The 17,081-nt window shown below is 41.1% G+C and overlaps 1 protein-coding gene and 1 non-coding gene across 3 annotated transcripts; one reads left to right on the top strand and one right to left on the bottom strand.

Annotated features, from left to right (window-relative positions):
• Positions 1-1,234: 1,234 nt before the first annotated feature.
• prdm10 (PR domain containing 10) lies at positions 1,235-15,380 on the top strand. 2 transcript variants are annotated; one of them, XM_055028868.1, is made up of 24 exons: positions 1,485-1,544; positions 3,336-3,468; positions 3,643-3,804; positions 3,886-3,945; positions 4,032-4,136; positions 4,917-5,085; positions 5,168-5,409; positions 6,235-6,435; positions 7,152-7,224; positions 7,308-7,425; positions 7,505-7,625; positions 8,685-8,948; positions 9,055-9,066; positions 9,822-10,166; positions 11,121-11,276; positions 11,352-11,531; positions 11,605-11,715; positions 12,299-12,499; positions 12,581-12,718; positions 13,387-13,557; positions 14,253-14,390; positions 14,461-14,581; positions 14,673-14,773; positions 14,941-15,380. In XM_055028868.1, exons 2-24 carry the CDS (start codon positions 3,397-3,399, stop codon positions 15,133-15,135), a joined length of 3,456 nt encoding a protein of 1,151 aa, XP_054884843.1. In that variant the 5' UTR covers positions 1,485-1,544; positions 3,336-3,396; the 3' UTR covers positions 15,136-15,380. The 2 variants fall into 2 exon arrangements, with proteins under 2 accessions (XP_054884844.1, XP_054884843.1); XM_055028869.1 differs by lacking the exons at positions 1,485-1,544; positions 9,055-9,066 and adding an exon at positions 1,235-1,271.
• A 1,150-nt stretch (positions 15,381-16,530) lies between these two features.
• On the bottom strand, positions 16,531-16,694 carry LOC129359462 (U1 spliceosomal RNA). The gene has a single exon (XR_008605898.1). It is a non-coding gene; the product is annotated as a U1 spliceosomal RNA (small nuclear RNA).
• Between the last annotated feature and the right edge of the window lie 387 nt (positions 16,695-17,081).

Here is a 17,081-nt window from a genome sequence, read left to right as displayed (position 1 = left end):
ATATATGTATGTTACAGATTCTTGGATCAAAAATGCATTCAGTCCTGATTTAGAGGAATCAAATATTTCTGCACATTTCAGGTTTCAGGGATTTTGTCATTAAATGAGAGCAATTCATTATTGCATCATGAATTTCACACAAATTCCCTTCGGCCTGATGACGACCCTCTAATGAATCGGATATTCTTTCTGAAGGTTTATTTTTTCACTTCTGCAGCTTATTTAAAGAAGGCATATACTGAACTGCTCAGGGTCCAGTTGCTGAGTTTCTGGCTGCTTAAGGAAAATTCAGCCCCTAGTTAATGATGTGATTGTACCTCATGTAAATCCCTGGAGTTATTTGAAATAAAATCTAGAGCAAAAAATAAAGGGAAATGTACCTATAAAGTCCCTAAGTAAAATCAGCTTTATAAACCATCACAGCATTGTTTTTATGGGTTGAATTATGATTTTCTTTATTCTTGATTAACCATTATCCCATTGATTATTTTCATTTATTTATTTCGTATATGTGAATGTTTGGCTCCCTTTTGTGGTTACTTTAAGAATCTTCTTACTACCTTACCCAGAACACTAAAAATATACTACTCAACCTTGGTTATTTAAAAATGATTACTAAATGTAAATATTTGCATTGTTTTTAGCGATAAAGCTAAACTTGTAAAATTTAAAGAAGCCACTTTTTTTTTTACCTGACTAAATGTTTTTTCGTTTATATATATATATTTTTTACTATTGACCAAATTTGCAAAATGGAGGAAAATCCAGTTGTTTGTAAATATGATCAGTAGGCGTAAAAAGAGAATAATTAACATTCAGACCATTTTTGTACCAATAATGTGATACAAATATGTCACATAAAATTAAAATTAAACAAAAATAAAATAAAATATAAAGGGGCTCGTTACATAAATTAAAATCAGACGGATTTTTGCATTTGAAAGAGTAAAAATCTTTTTCACAGTAACTTAAATGTGATTGGACAACGTCAGGATAAAAATTTTCTGATTGGCTGTGCATATGGGTTGCTGCAATTTGAAAATGATGTCACACTGTTTTAAAAGAGGTAGACAATAGCTTTAGTCCTAAAGCAAAACCACTTACAGTAATGAGAATATCGACACGACTGGTCAAATATTGATTTAAAACCGGTCTACAGTGCCTTTGCGCCAAAGTTTACAGCCACCAATCAGATACCGCGCTCTGGCGTGTTGCTAGGTAGATTATGTTAATATATGCAATGCAGCCATCTCTGCAGCTACCATTCTGAGGTAAGAACAACTTGTGCGTTTTCGACAAAATGTGAAAAATCATGGGATTAAACGGCGACCAGGTCTGTAGCTCGACTGTACAGAGGTGTTTATGGTGTCGCAAATTAAAATCTCGGCTTGTTTTTGCGGATATCCAGCGGCGGATAATATATTTATTTAGCGTCGGTCTCTTTGGATGTAGCTGTTGTTGTTAGTCCCACCCAAAATGGAGCCCGTTCTTCCTTGTTTCACGGCAGACTCGAAGGGCTGGGCTCAACTGCAAATGGGGGACGGGTGGGTTTAGCCAAATATTTCGGTCGGTAACGGTTTAAAAATCCCCGTTGGCCTCCAGGCGGATGTTGAGTGGAGTTTTCCGCGGTGTGATAAGAGGAGTTAGGCGGACTGCCGGGCCTCCGTGCGGGGCTACGCGGCCGTATTGCTGGCGTCGCGGCGCTGTGACTGCCCGCGTTTCCACAGCGCCGCTTTCTGTGGTATGGTCCGGTTGGGACCGACAACCTGCGGGGTTAAAATGGGGGGGGAAATGAACGTTTTATTGATTATACCAAGTAGGTTTATGAACGAGAGGAGAGAATTGGTGTTTTCCGTTTGGATTCGCGGCTGTGTTTTTAGATCCCTTCGCCCGGAGCGGCCTGCGGATCACCGGCCCTTTTCTGTGGAACGTTCCCCCGCGGAGGGGCTCATGTGGCGGCTCCGTTCCCGCAGCGACACGCCGCTTCATTTTGGACAATCCCGGCATGCCATCGGGTCAAAACTGTGGCTAAATGTCGCTAATTATCAATAGCATCATTTTGCATATGCTTGTAGTAGATACACTCATTGATATCTAGATTTTCTGTCCTCGCTAAAAAAGAATAAAGATGACTACATTCCGGAGCTTTCTATGAAAAAAAGTATTTGCCCCCTCAATAATTTCCTCTGGACTTTGACTCCCCTCCAGAACCATCACATATTCACTTTGCATATGTTTTATACTATTGTGCAGAATCATGACCCCAATGAAAACTTGTCAGGGTTTTCATGTGAACACACCTTTCATTTTGGCCTACTTCATGATGTCTGGCAGGTTCTGTTAAAGTGACTCTTTGGTCGAAAGCTTTGTTTTTAGTTACTCAACTCCAAATATGTTGTTAATTACCTTCAATTCAGGATTTAACAATTACTTTTCCACACAGGGCCATGCTAGATGTATTTATGTTTTATCCAATCAGAAATATGTGAAAATATCTTTTTATTTGTAATCAGATTATTAATATGACACAAAATTTTGCTTGATGTTTAGTAGTACAAGAAAATTGTAAAATTGATCTAGGGTTGAAACAATTAGTCATGAGGAAACCATTATTAAAGTAATTAGTAATGGATTAATTGTTAACTAGTGCATGCAGAAATGAGCAGTACCCTCAAAGCAGTAATTATTGTACAAAAAATCTATACATTTTGCATTTAAAATGGAAAAAAACGTTTTGTCTATAAATTTGTTTTACCAGAACTCTTCAAGTGGCAGTGTTAGCTTCAGCCAGTTCAAATTATGTGAAACAAAACAGAAAAAAATCTATTAAGCTCCTTTTTCTACCCAATTATTAATTAATTAATCCAAAAAATAATCAACAGATTAGCCCTACACTGTATGGACGTTAAAACAGAAAGATGAGCTTTTCATATTTATAGCTGTAGATGCATCTTTTGCTGCAAATGAAAAACAGGAATATAGTTGTTGCATTTTAGGCAATAAAATGTTTTCTTGTTTTAAAAATCACTTGTGGCGTTTGTTTATTTGCAGTTTAAATGCAATTATAAGTGTTGAATGAAAAAAATTAACACTTTGAAGCTAAATTTTCAATCCTCCATTAGGAATCGGTATTAATATTAATGACCCAGCTGTATTTTTTAGGTAGTTTACATATGAATAGAAAAATGTGTTTTTCTATGAGTTATCTGGACAAAGAAAGTCTTTGAATGTGAAATAATATTTTCTAAAATCAGTTGAATTTAGTTTTTTGTGACCGTATTACCTTTAGAATAACAGGTGTTTGTATGATTCTTAATTAATTTTTTGTACTTCAGGCATCTCACGCCGCCAGGAGAACAGCGCTGCGGCTGCTAAAGGGCCTGGCGCTTGGTAGCCATGGAAACCAAACAGGAAGCATCGGCCGTGTGGAGCCAGACCGTCAACGACGACTCGAACAATTCAACACAGGTACGACGTGAACCTGTTCCTGAGCTGCTCGTTCAGACATTCAGTCACTTTCACTCACTGACAGAAAATGAAAACCTTAATTAACTGCTGAAATATTATCACGTCACATCAAGTGAAGTTCCAGGGAACGGAGAGATAATTTTCTCATCTAAAAGTTGGAGCTTTGTGCTGCAGGTGCATTTTGAAGGCAGCGCCGTGACCCAGATTGTGTACAGTGGCGATCAGTCGGACCGGGCGGAGCAGCAGGTGGTCTACACAGCGGAGGGCAACTCCTTCACCTCTGTGGAGTCTGCAGAGCACACGCTGGTCTACATTCATCCTGCAGACGGCAGCCAAGTAAACACGGAGCTCTTTTTTTTACTGAAGACCAAAACAAGCCCAGAACTGTCTCTGAGATACTTTCCCCCTTTTCCTCAGACGGTGTTTTCTGATCAGCCTCAAGTGGCTTACATCCAGCAGGATGGCACGACTCAGCAGGTACGGCTGCCTCGCCGTTCCACATTTCTCTGACTCGCTGAGAGCTGGTCTTTTTCACAAACAGGTCTTTTTTCCCTCACCTACAGGTGACTGTTCTCCTGCCTGGTGGACAGAATGTGAATGCTGCCAATCTGCACGTTCTCAGTAACGTAGCAGAGGCTCCACAAGCCATCCTGGAGCCAGTTTCCCAGGTGAGCAGGCATTCAGGACTGAAGCTAATGAACCTCTCAACTATTCTGTCAATTATTCTGATGACTAATCGATTACTTAGGTGATTAATCAGTCACTCTGGTGATTAATCAGAATAAAAATTGCCACATTCTTCAGATTTTTCACTTAACCACTCAAGCTTTTTTATACAGCATTTGAAATACATAAAAATGCAAAGAAATGAGTAATCTGATTACTTTTAAATAAAGAAATACACATTTTATTGCCTAAAATGCAATAGTACTATCCCTACAGTGAACGATTGACTATTTGTAGCAAGGAATGCATCTGCAGATAAAATATATTCCTAATGTCGACATAAGAAAAACTCGGCTCTTTCTGCTTGATCCAACATGATGTATTGAGTATTTATTGGATTGTCAATTAATAGCTGAATAGCTAAAGGTGCTAATAGATTTTTTTTATTGTACCAGGTCTTTTTTTATTCCATAAAGTTTTTTTATATTCCTGAAATGCAAAAAGTTTAGATAATTTTAATATTTGATTAATCCGATTAATTGTTTTCAGCTCTAGATACTTTTATCTGTGAAAATGTTGATCTCAGCAAATGAAGTTAAAATGCATTCTGACAGAGTTTAATGTAGTAAACCTGCAGGAGTTTAGGTTGTTTCTGTCATATTATCTTGTATGTCATACATAACTATCCTGTGTCCAATGGTCTTTGTCAGATATTCCAAATATTTAAATATCTCATAAAAACAAATATTTAATTGTAGCCAACTGTTGACTGTCTCTCCTAGGAGCATCTGTCCAACTCCCTGACAGACATGGCCGACATCGCTGAGCCCCCCAGCAGCCCGCTTGGAGCCACCGACTCCACAGACGACTCAGACGAAGTCGATGACGAAGACTCTGAGATGGACGACTGGGAGCTGCGACACCCTCCGCTGTTCGACCCTCACGCCCTCTGTGAGTGGCGCTCTGCGCCGCCGCCACATCTGGAACAAAACCATCTAGCTTGACTCATTTCCTTTGGTTGCTTCCGCCTCAGGGTGCGAGGAGTGCAACAGTTCCAACCCTTCGGACTGTCCGCTGCACGGCCCCCTGCATCCCATCCCCAACCGGCCCGTGTTGTCCAAAGCCAGGGCCAGCCTGCCTCAGATCCTCTACATCGACCGCTTCCTGGGAGGAGTCTTCTCCAAGAGGCGCATCCCCAAGCGAACCCAGTTTGGCCCTGTGGAGGCGCCGCTGGTTTCCCAGAGTGAGCTACAAGACCACAACTTTAAATTAAAAGTAAGTTGGGTGAGGCCGCACAGCGTTCACTTCTTTTATGAACGCAAACAACCGACTACTGCTGTGAGTTCAAGCTAATTCCCCCTAGAGCAGACCACAGAGAAGTCTCCAAAACACCTAAAATACAGCAGAGTCCCGAAACTGTTGAAGGCCGCAACTAACAATTATGTTAGAAATGGATCATTCTGACGATTAATCTGTTTTATTGAGGATTAATCAAATATTCTGATGATTAATTGATTACTCTGACGGTTAATCAGAATAAAAATGGCCACATTCTGCTAATTTTTCATTTAACCACGTAGCTTTTCTAATATAATAATAATACGCAAAAAAAAAGATGCAAATAAACACATCCTTTAATTCATTTTTAATGAGAAAATAAACATTTTATTGCCTCGAATTCAGTAAAATAGCATTTCTTTAGTGAATGTTTATGTTTTGGACAGCTCTTTCTGTTGACTATTGACTATTTTTTATTAACAAGTGGGAAGAAACGCTGTTTAACAGGATTTTTTTGTGTTTTCTACAGAATTTGAACCAGTTAAAGCTAAAAATGCGATGTGATGAGTTTTGGGTAGAACATACTTAGAAACAGAAGTTTCTTTTTTATGCAAAACATTTGTATTTTGTACAGTTTGGTTTAATTGCTGCTCTTCGTGTGCCGTTCTTTCAGCACATGGCCTTTTTTTGCATCTGTATCCCCCAGTTAACGATTAATCGATCACTAAATGAGTCGGTGGATGTTTCAGTAATCGATTAATCACGAATACTTTGATTAATCGTTTCTCATCGTGTGCGTCTGATGGCTTGTTTCTCTGACAGGTGTACCTGCTGAATGCAGAGAAGGAAGAAGGGAAGCCAAGCGACGTCTGGTTGGATCTCTCTGACGAGGAAAGCTGCAACTGGATGATGTTTGTGCGGCCGGCTCAAAACCACCTGGAGCAGAACCTGGTGGCCTACCAGTACGGCTCCGACATCTTTTACACCACCATCAAACACATCCAGCCCAAGCAGGAGCTGAAGGTCGGCACAAAGAAAGAACAAAATCACAGTCTTACTAATTGTGATGCAGTTTTTAGTGCAAATGTCCTGGTGCACTTGAAATAAGACAAAAAAAACTTTCCGACAAGATATATGAGCTTTTTTTAAGTCAATAATTCTTGAGTATTGATTTAAAAAAAATGTACTCATTCCTAGTGGTGGGAATTTATTGTTTTATCATTTATCATAAAAAATATCTTATAATGGTAAGAATTTTAATTTATTATTCTCTTGACACATTTTATTTCCTGATGGTCAAAAAAAGCCTAAAACTGACAGTTAGAAATGTCAGATTTCCTTTTTCCTCAACTATTTGTTCCTTGAACGAATTAATAAATATCCGTAAATGGGAATGTTTTTCACAGACATTTACCTAAAAAAGAAGTAATAAATATATTTTCTTTTCATCATAATTTTTTCACTATAGAACCACAAAATACATTGACCTGCTGTACTTGTTTTGATTTACAGCAGGACAATTTTCTCCTGGTATGAATGAAATAAAAATTACATACATGTATTTAAAATGTTGCTTTTAAATTTGTTTTGTTTAAAGTGTATTAGGATATTTTCACAAGGAACTAGACAAAAATACTTAGTAAGATTTTGTGTCTTTGCAAGATGAATGATGTAACGAGCCAAAACAACAAAAAAAGTTATTTATGGCTGTGATTTTTTAAAAATATTTTGTTCTGCAGGTTTGGTACGCCGCCTCGTACGCAGACTTTGTGAACCAGAAGATCCACGACGTTACGGACGAGGAGCGTAAAGGTGAGTTCTTCCTCTGTCAGGTTTGTGACGCGGCGGCAGCGGCGTCCTGACCTCCTGACCTCCGCCTCGCCTCGTTCTCCCAGCGCTCCAGGAGCAGGAGTGGAACTGGCCGTGCTACGAGTGCAACCGGCGCTTCGTGAGCTCCGAGCAGCTGCAGCAGCACCTCAACATGCACGACGACAAGCTCAGCTCCGCTTCGAGGTGGAAACTTTTGCTTTCGTTTCATTTGATCTTTTTTATGTCGCGACGTCTACTTATCTCTGTGAGTGTCCGGTTTCAGATCCAGAGGCCGCGGCAGAGGGCGAGGCAGGAAGCGGTTTGGGACGGGGAGGCGACCGGGACGGCCGCCGAAATTCATCCGCGTGGATCCGGCTGCAGACACCAACGGAGACAAGACGGCAGTAAGGGGACCGTTCCGTCTTTACAGTGAGACAAAACAGAAAGAAACAAGAAAGGTTAAGGATAAAAAACTAATTGACAGATGGAGAATCTGCTGAGGGAGGTAAAGATTAGGGTGATGGCCAAGAGGCCTTCTAATCTCTCAGATTAAAGAAGCTGCCCAGCAATATTAGCAAGCCAGTAAAGATAAAGATGTTTCCATTGGGTCTTCAGAAAAATAGAAATGTTTTGGTGCAATTTTTACAGTAAAAAAATGTAAATAAAAACAAATAAATCACATTTTTAGTTTGTTTTATTTGTTTTTAAAACTTAGAATAGTCCATAAAAGTGCAACATTTCTTTCCAGTCGTCTCAGAAAGTGAAAGAGATTAATTTCACCTAGAGTAAAATATTTTGAGCTACTATTCTTTTTCATTTTTAATGATTATGGCTTATGGGAAAAAAAACAACCAAAAATGAGGTTTTATGCACAAAAACATGTAAAGTTAACAAATGTAAGAATATTGGAAACATTAAAATATAAAACAAAAAAGCAAAGATGAAACTCAAAAAGCTGATTAAAATATAAAAAATAGAAATACTGCAAAGTTAGAAATAATTATGTACAAAAACAATTCAAGATATTAAAAATGATAAAAATAAATGATAAAAAAACTGACAATATTTAAAAGACTAAGAGTAATGATATAAAAAATTAAAAATGATTAGAAAATTATAAATATTAAAACAAAAATACTCAAATCAAATTATTTTGAAAATAGAAATATTTGATACTAAAAATGATATTGAAAAACTAAAAATTAGTAGAAAATTAAAAATATTGAAAAAAATTATTAAAAAAAAAAAGAATAAATAATTCAGAATTATTATTTTTATTTTATTGTTGTTGTTGAGTTTGACCAGTAAGACTGACATAAATTGCGGTGATGGTAACAACTTTTAACCAATAATAATAAATATAATTTAAAAAGAAGCATAAAGATATTAGAGATGAAAGGTGGATTTATTTGTCCATAAATGTCAAAACCAGCCGACCAAAGTTGTGACGACATTTTCGTCAGGAGCTGCTGGATCCGACGGAGAAGCCGCTGGAGGAGGACGGCGCTCAGAACGGGCTGAAGGACGTGGACACGGAGCCGGAGGGGGAGGCCGGGACGGAGGACGAGGGTCCGCCGGAGCCCCCCGCCGAGGAGCCGCTGCTGCAGGCCGACGCCCCGCCGCCTCGCCCCGACCCGGCCGTTCCCGTGAAGGACGACCCGGCGCAGAGCGGGCAGCCAGAACCGCACCTGACCTCCCAGGACCTTCACCGCGCCAAGAAGATCCGGGTGAGACTCTGAGACTCTGTTCCCGATGAAGACTCTCGCTTTCTGGTGCCGCTTTACGCTTGACCACGCTTTGTCTCTTCTTCCTCAATGTGTGCCTCCCTCTCAGGCGGACGAGCAGGTAGGTGAAACCCGGCAGACGACGAGAAACAAACATTTACTTTGCGTAGGACAGCTGGGGCGGCGGCGGCGGCGGCGGCTGACATCCTCAGCTTTTTGTTTAGTTTTTAAGCTGAGACAGAAAAACTTGCTGCAGGTCACCGGAGTGAATTTGGCCACACGTTCTTCAAATCAAATAAAATTGATGTCAGACGTTTGTGCAGCAAAAAACCTTCTGAAGGTGTTGATGTTTCCAGAGGTCATGAAAGGTCAACCTGCTACCATGTCGTGTAGAAATTTTGAGGTTAGTCTTGAAAAACCAGGGACTTTCTGAACTCTATAAGTTGAAAATTTGTAATAAAAATGTCTTTAATTTTTAGATTGATGTCAGAAATTGTCCAGAAAAAACTGGGAAATTTCTTTGTTTTTTTCCCCTGAGATTAATCAAATTAATTTGCTTATTAATCCAATTTAATAGCTTTTTTTTTTTTACTTTTCAAACTCAGAAGTTTTTTCTAGAAAAGTTCTGAGATTAATCTCACGTTTTCTAAGTTGTTTGTTCTGCTTTAGCTTTGAGCATAGTAAGGATTTACAAAGGTGAAAGGTCAACCTTTCATGACCTCTGAACATTTTTATTAAATCTTTAAAATGACAGCAGCCGAAACAACAAAATGTTGCTCCCAGTTTGATTTGGTTGGAAGAATGTCCGAGGGTCTACTTCCCTCAGGTCTGCAGGTTTTTGCTGCGGCTAACCTCCTGCCGCTCTCTGCGTCCCAGAATGCCGCGCTGCAGCACCTCTTCATCAGGAAGAGCTTCCGGCCGTTCAAATGCACGCTGTGCGGCAAGGCCTTCCGGGACAAAGACAAGCTGGAGCTCCACCTGCGCGTCCACGGCCGCGACGCCTACGCCTTCTCCTGCCACTGCTGCGGGAAGAGCTTCGTGAGCGACGCGGCGCTGGAGGACCACCTGCTGGCGCACGCAGAGAGCCGCTCCTACTCCTGCCTCCTGTGTCCGGAGACGTTCGAGAGGCTGGAGCTGCTGAAGGACCACGTGGACGTCCACGCCGTGGACGGCTGCTTCAGCTGCCCGTCCTGCGACAAGAGCTTCACGGACTTCATCCAGGTTGGTCTGGAGCCTGCAGCTCTTACAAACCCACACAGGAAATGTTGTGATTATCTAAGACTTTTTCTCAATTTGTTTTATGTTAAAACATTTTATGCATTAGATATTTAGAAAATCGTTGTGGCTTGAAGCGAGTTTTATTTTGTAGCAGCGGAGTTAAAAGTGGTCGCTGAGCCAGAGTGAGGCTAACGGATGTATGCGTAAAATGATTAATGGTGATGAATCAACTATTTAAATAATCATCAACTAATTTAATGATTGATTAATCATTAGCTGGTATGCACAGACTCAAAAAAGGCAATTTTCTGAAAGAACAACACACTCAAACTGTACATACGATTATCTTAGTAATCGATTAATCAGTTAATCTGACGATTAATCACATACAAATCGGACATTCTGCAGATTTTTTATTTAACCACTTAAGCATTTTTTTTTATAACATTAGAAATACCTGAATCTAAATGGGTTTTTTAAAACAAATGGCTTTTTTTCAGACTGTATACTCCAGTTAGTGATTAATCAATAATGAATTTGATTAATCAAAAGATAAATTGATCATAAGTCAAACAGACAAAGCTGAGTTTTTCACGCATTGATGTATTTTTTTTCCCTGCATCATTGTGAATCTTATAAAGTGCTTTAACACAAAGAGCTGAAACAAAGAGCTCAACATCAGTAATAAATAAATAAGATGAAAACACAATTCAAACCGATAAAATCAAGACCAACGATGGTTCAATTCTACAAATGTCGACCAAACGCTAAAGGAAAACTATTTCTGGGTTGAATTATTTGTATTTTTTTATGCATTTCTGTATGAAATTAGCTAAAGTGCTTAAATTAAAAGTCTACAGAATGGACCAATTGTCTTTATCTGATCAAATCGATTAGTTATAAAGTTCCTTAGGCTTTCTCATTCTCCTGAGTTTTGGACCTGGTGCTTTTCCATAGATGAAGAAACACGTCCGCTGCTTCCACTCAGAGAAGATCTTCCAGTGTCCAGACTGCGATAAGGCCTTCTGCCGACCGGACAAGCTGCGGCTCCACATGCTGCGCCACTCCGACCGCAAGGACTTCCTGTGCTCAACCTGCGGCAAGCAGTTCAAGGTGCGCCGCCAACGGCTAGCAGCTAGCTTTGTTACCTGAGACCAAACTGTCAGTCACTGATGTTTCTCCCACCAGAGGAAGGACAAGCTGCGGGAACACATGCAGCGCATGCACAATCCGGACAGAGAGGCCAAGAAGTCCGACCGGACCCACCGCTCCAAAGCCCACAAAACCAAGGTCCCCTCCACCGACCTGGAAAGCTTCGTGTTCAAATGCAGGCTGTGCATGATGGGATTCCGGCGCCGAGGGATGCTGGTGAGCGGCGGCTCTCGGAGACTGAGGCGGACGGGGAGTCGCGCCTCGCTCAGCTCCGGTTTCCTGTCTGCAGGTCAATCATCTGTCCAAACGGCATCCGGAGATGAGGATCGACGACGTGCCGGAGCTGACGTTACCGATCATCAAACCCAACAGGGATTACTTCTGCCAGTACTGCGATAAGGTTTGTATTTTTATTTTATAACAGACAACACAGAGCCAGTCAGTGTAGTTATGATACAAACTGAAGTGTGAAAAAAAAAACCTGACATGGATAAAGGGTAAAAAATGATCATAAATTCACTAAACAAAAGAAATAATGCTGCCAGAAGCTGATGCCAGTGTTAGTCGTATTGCCTGTTTGCAAGTAATTCATTAATTTGAAATGATGAAGTTATTAGTTATTGCACTATTTGGTCTTAATTTACCTGATGCAAAGTGGAAGGTCCAGTGGCTTTGGTGGCAGCCGCCACTAATTAAATATAAATTTGTTTGTTTTGAGCAAATCAATAAGAAACAAGAATAAATTTGCAAGCGTAAACACAGGCATGCATTTAAAAATGTACAAATCTAATGCTTTGTAAAAGCAGTGGCAGCTGCCTCTTTCCATCAAGTAAATACAGTGAAAATATTACATAGTTTCATAGCAACGGGCCATTTAAGCAACACGTTTTCTGAAAACCGGATTGACTTTCCCCAAAGCCACTAATTGAGCTTCCTGTCTCTCCTTCCATCCTGCCGTTTATTGGTGGGTTTTTTCCCTGCAGGTGTATAAAAGCGCCAGTAAAAGGAAAGCTCACATCCTGAAGAACCACCCAGGGGCGGAGTTACCGCCCAGCATCCGGAAGCTGCGCCCGGCTGCTCCCGGAGAGCCGGACCCGATGCTCAGCACCCACACCCAGCTGACCGGAACCATAGCAACCGCGCCGGTCTGCTGCCCGCACTGCGCCAAACAGTACAGCAGCAAGGTGAGCGGGCTGCATCAGCCTGGTCGTCTCCTCACTCAGAAGCAGGGATTTCAAACAAAAACAACTTTTTTTCCCCCCCAGACTAAGATGGTGCAGCACATCAGGAAGAAGCATCCCGAGTTCGCCCAGCTGGCCAACACCATTCACTCTCCTCTGACCACGGCGGTGGTCGCTCCGGCAGTCATCACCGCTGATGGTGCAACGGCAGAAGCTGTAGTGGTGAGAACGAACACTCAGAAAGATTCACCGAGAATAAACATCATTTACCATCATCTGGAGGAGATAATCAGTCAGTGGACAAGATTCTAACATAGAACCTGCAAAATCTGGATGGATGGATGGATGGATGGATGGATGGATGGATGGATGGATGGATGGATGGATGGATGGATGGATGGATGGATGGATGGATGGATGGATGGATGGATGGATGGATGGATGGATGGATGGATGGATGGATGGATGGATGGATGGATGGTTGTATGCTTGGATGGATGGATGGATGGATGGATGGATGGATGGATGGATGGATGGATGGATGGATGGATGGATGGATGGATGGATGGATGGATGGATGGATGGATGGATGGTTGTATGCTTGGATGGATGGATGGATGGATGGATGGATGGATGGATGGATGGATGGATGGATGGATGGATGGATGGATGGATGGATGGATGGATGGATGGATGGATGGATGGATGGATGGATGGATGGATGGATGGATGGATGGATGGATGGATGGATGGATGGATGGATGGATAAGTGAACAGATTCATTCATTCACTGATGAACTAATTGCATCTTTCAGACTAAATGACAGAAAATCAAAATGTTTCTCTTCACTCTGATTTCTTGGGTCAAATATTTTTCTTCTTTGCCTCAGACCACCGACCTGCTGACCCAGGCCATGACGGAGCTTTCCCAGACGCTGACCGCAGACTACCGGACCTCCCAGGGAGACTACCAGCGAATCCAGTACATCCCAGTGTCGCAGGCGGGCGGCAGTCTGGCGCAGCCGCAGCACATCCAGCTGCAGGTCGTCCAGGTCGCGCCGGTGAGAAAACAACCAGCAAACAAAAATAAATTTTTTATTATACTAGATCCCGTTTCTGATTTTCTAAAAAAAACTATTTACTAATGACTTAAAACATTTTCAAAAAGTGGCTTTTATGTCAATCATCCCTTCTACTAGTTGTACATCAGAATATTATGGCTGAGCTGTGAGAATTTTTGTGTAATTTCCATAATAAAAACCTCAAAAATTGACGAGAAATAAACATTTTAAAATTTCAAGAAAAACATTTGAATATTGATTAAAAAATCCAGTCCCACTGGCAGATTTTTGTTCCACTATTATAAAAAATTCACATTTTACACATTTTTGTACATCAGTTTTGGTTTCAGTTGCTTCTACAAACAAGCTAAGCGCCTTAAAAACACAAACAAACTAACAAAAAAGACAAACACCGTTTCAAAAACCTCCAGAATGTAGCGTCACAAATGAGCAGGCACCAAACTGAATTCCAGCACGTTTGGTCAAACGAGTTTACCACTGTATGCTCTGTACAATGGCTGCTGGAAAAGACAAGTTCTTTGGTCAAAGGAGTGAAAAATGACAAACTAGAATCTCATTATCTAACAAGAAAGTAACAAACATGTCTAAGGAAGCGTAACATGCAACCTTTAAATCTCCAAAACCCAAATATTTGATAGATTTGATGATGGAGTTGTGTTTTTCTGCGTCTGCAGGCCGCCTCGCCTCACTCCCAGGCCCAGACAGTCGATGTGAGCCAACTGCACGACCCCCATGGCTACAGCCAGCACTCCATCCAGGTGCAACACATCCAGGTGTCGGAGTCCTCTGGCGCCGCTCAAGCCGCCACTCAGGTAAATAACTAGAACTCGTTCTGCAGTACGACTAAACGTCTACGTTGGTTGATGTTGAGCGTCCCTCCAGGGAAACAGTCAGCCTCTAAGCCCCGCCTCCCAGCAGCCCAGTCAGGAGCTGAGCCCCGCCCAGCAGCAGGGGGCGGTGCAGCACGCCTACATCCCCGGAAACTGGAACTACAGAGGCTACTGTGAGTGACTCTAAATCCACAGCTCTTCCTCTCCTCCTCCTTCTGTTTGGATCCATGAGAATAAAAAGTCAACCCCAAACTGTTCGAACAGCGTCTGAGATCCAGATGATGGCGCTACCTCATGCGCAGTACGTGATCGCGGAGCCCGGCACGCCCGCCGGGTCTGCAGTCAACAGCAGCCAGGTGAAGACGGTGAGTCCCCAGTCAAACCCAATCTACCACAATACACACATCCCACCACAAACTAACTAAACTATCGTTTCTTTGGCGACAGCATTTGTCTTTCCACATTGTGGCAACTTTATTCATAATTTATAATCATAAAAATGGAGCTGGAAGTTTTCATATTTGTCTCTCAGGCGCACTTTGTCATCTCTGAGGGTCAGACTGACCTGGAGACGAAGCAGGTGGCTCCTCAGAGCGCGACCCAGACCCAGACCCAGACCGACCACCTGGATCCGCCGCCCGCGACCCAGCAGGCCCCCACGCAGTACATCATCACCACCACGACCAACGGCGGCACCACCGGCGAAGTCCACATCACCAAGCCGTGACGTCTGGCGTTTCCGCTGAAGAGTCACGGCGTGGGTCTGTGGACATTTCCAGGAAACGAAACGCTCTCAGCACAGTTTTATGTGTCTGAATGTTAGTGAGCTGCTGCCAGAACGTTATCAGGAAATCAAAATAAAGTTTCCATCTACGACTGAAAACACCAACACCACTAATTCTGACATCATGCACTGGAAAATAAAACTGAGTTGTACTTTTGGGTTTTTTAAATAAAAATAAATGAAGTGAACTTTTGTTCTAATCCAGATTTATGTTACAAAAATATTAGGGTTTTATCTGTGAATGACGTGAAAACCCGAGTAGAGATGTTACAATCATGCAGGGACGTGTCGTCTGTTGGATGTTACCGCACAGTGTTGTTGATTTTTGTGAATTTTCTCCCATCAGTTTTCTCTTCTGACGTTTTTTTTTTTGCCAGCTGGATCGTTATGAGATATTTTAGTATTCGAATCTGTTGTCTTTGTCATCAGTTTTTTTTTTTTATAGTAAAATGTTGGAAAAACAAACACGGCTCATGCATTCTTCAAAATCGTTCCTTTTTAACCTTTTAGTCTGTGGCTGGTCATAGAAATTTAAATTTAATCTCTTTATGTTGATTAAGGGGATTTCTTTTTCCAGACACATAAGGCATTTTTTAATATAATCAAGGTATAAAAATTATGTATATATTAATATGACTTAAATGTAACTCCATAGTTTAATCTGTCTCTTTAAGAAGCTCCTGCTCCTTCTTAAACTCTGCCTTTACCTCAATAATGTGACTTACAATTGTTCTTTTGGAGTTGTTCTAAAGATATTATGTAAAATTAACTTTGTTTCATTATGTAATAATGCTATTCTCTCATAAAAATTACTTTTCAGTCCCACACTCCTAATAAACATAACAAAGATGCACTGTTACGACTTCCTGAAGGCAGAGTCTCTTTATGAAGAGCAAGAGCTTCTTAAAGAGGCAGAGACCCAATAACTTAGTGAGTTATGTTTGATATTTATGGCACTTTTATACCAACTGAAGGTAAATAGTGAGTTAAAATGGTTTCCTCCCCCACTACTAATACATAATTCCTCCTGCTTTAATGACTTAAACAACAAAACAGTTCATAATGTTTTGTTATTTTCTATGTCAGTTTCAGTTATTTAGACCTGTTTGTAGCACCTAAAAACAGTTTAAATCATCTATTTGTGCTCTAATAAGAATGGGAATCTCATTCACAATGTAATTCTAATCTTAATCGCTAGATGGCAACATGATTCCAAGCTCTATTGAAACACTTCAATAAATTAAAAAACACTAACTAGCGAACTTTATCCAATATGAAGGGATTCCATTTAAAAAATGACCTAAATTAAAGTCTTCCTTATTTTCATTAACAGTGAATCAGGGGAGAGCGCGAACGCAGTCCCCCACTACCAGAAATTATGCAGTCGAGATTCCCACATTTGGGGAATTCGCAGGGGTCAGCACAACCGGAGTGCAATGGCTGAGCCTCACCCTGGGTGAACCACCTTCATGATCATGGTATCTCCCCTGCCAGGTAAGTATGAGTTGCTTCTCTCGCTCCCTGGGATGTCTTTCGCTGACATACCCACATGACTCACGGTGCCAACACATTTTTGTTTTAAAAACAAAAAAACAAAAAAAAAAAAAAGATCAGAGAGGCTGCCTTGCAACACCAGCTAAAACATACTGGAATAACTGGGTTATAGGAACAATGTTAAACTGTTAACTGTAATGTTTAAAACACCGCTTGATTACCCACAATGCAACGCTGCAACAATTTAGCTGGAGCTAACAAACGTCTGACACATTTCTATTCTTTTCAGCTTCCGCTCAAGCTACAAAAACCAAGCAGACGGATCACGATTTAAACAAACAACATGATACTGTCTAATAACTATAACATGCAATACTTACTTTTCTTTTATTTAA

Source organism: Poeciliopsis prolifica, unplaced genomic scaffold (assembly GCF_027474105.1).
Source record: "Poeciliopsis prolifica strain line A6 unplaced genomic scaffold, Auburn_PproV2 SCAFFOLD004, whole genome shotgun sequence".
NCBI classification, from domain to species: Eukaryota; Metazoa; Chordata; class Actinopteri; order Cyprinodontiformes; family Poeciliidae; genus Poeciliopsis; species Poeciliopsis prolifica.
The sequence above is the reverse complement of the archived record's forward strand: the minus strand, read 5'-3'. Positions and strand labels throughout refer to the sequence as shown.

What these genes read in the sequence shown, in the direction of transcription:
- prdm10 (XM_055028868.1), top strand. Translation starts at nt 3,397, where the DNA reads ATGGAAACCAAACAGGAAGCATCGGCCGTGTGGAGCCAGACCGTCAAC. An exon ending in TCCTGGAGCCAGTTTCCCAG is followed by an intron (nt 4,137 to 4,916) that starts GTGAGCAGGCAT and finishes TGTCTCTCCTAG; the next exon opens with GAGCATCTGTCCAACTCCCT. An exon ending in TCTGCCAGTACTGCGATAAG is followed by an intron (nt 11,716 to 12,298) that starts GTTTGTATTTTT and finishes TTTTCCCTGCAG; the next exon opens with GTGTATAAAAGCGCCAGTAA.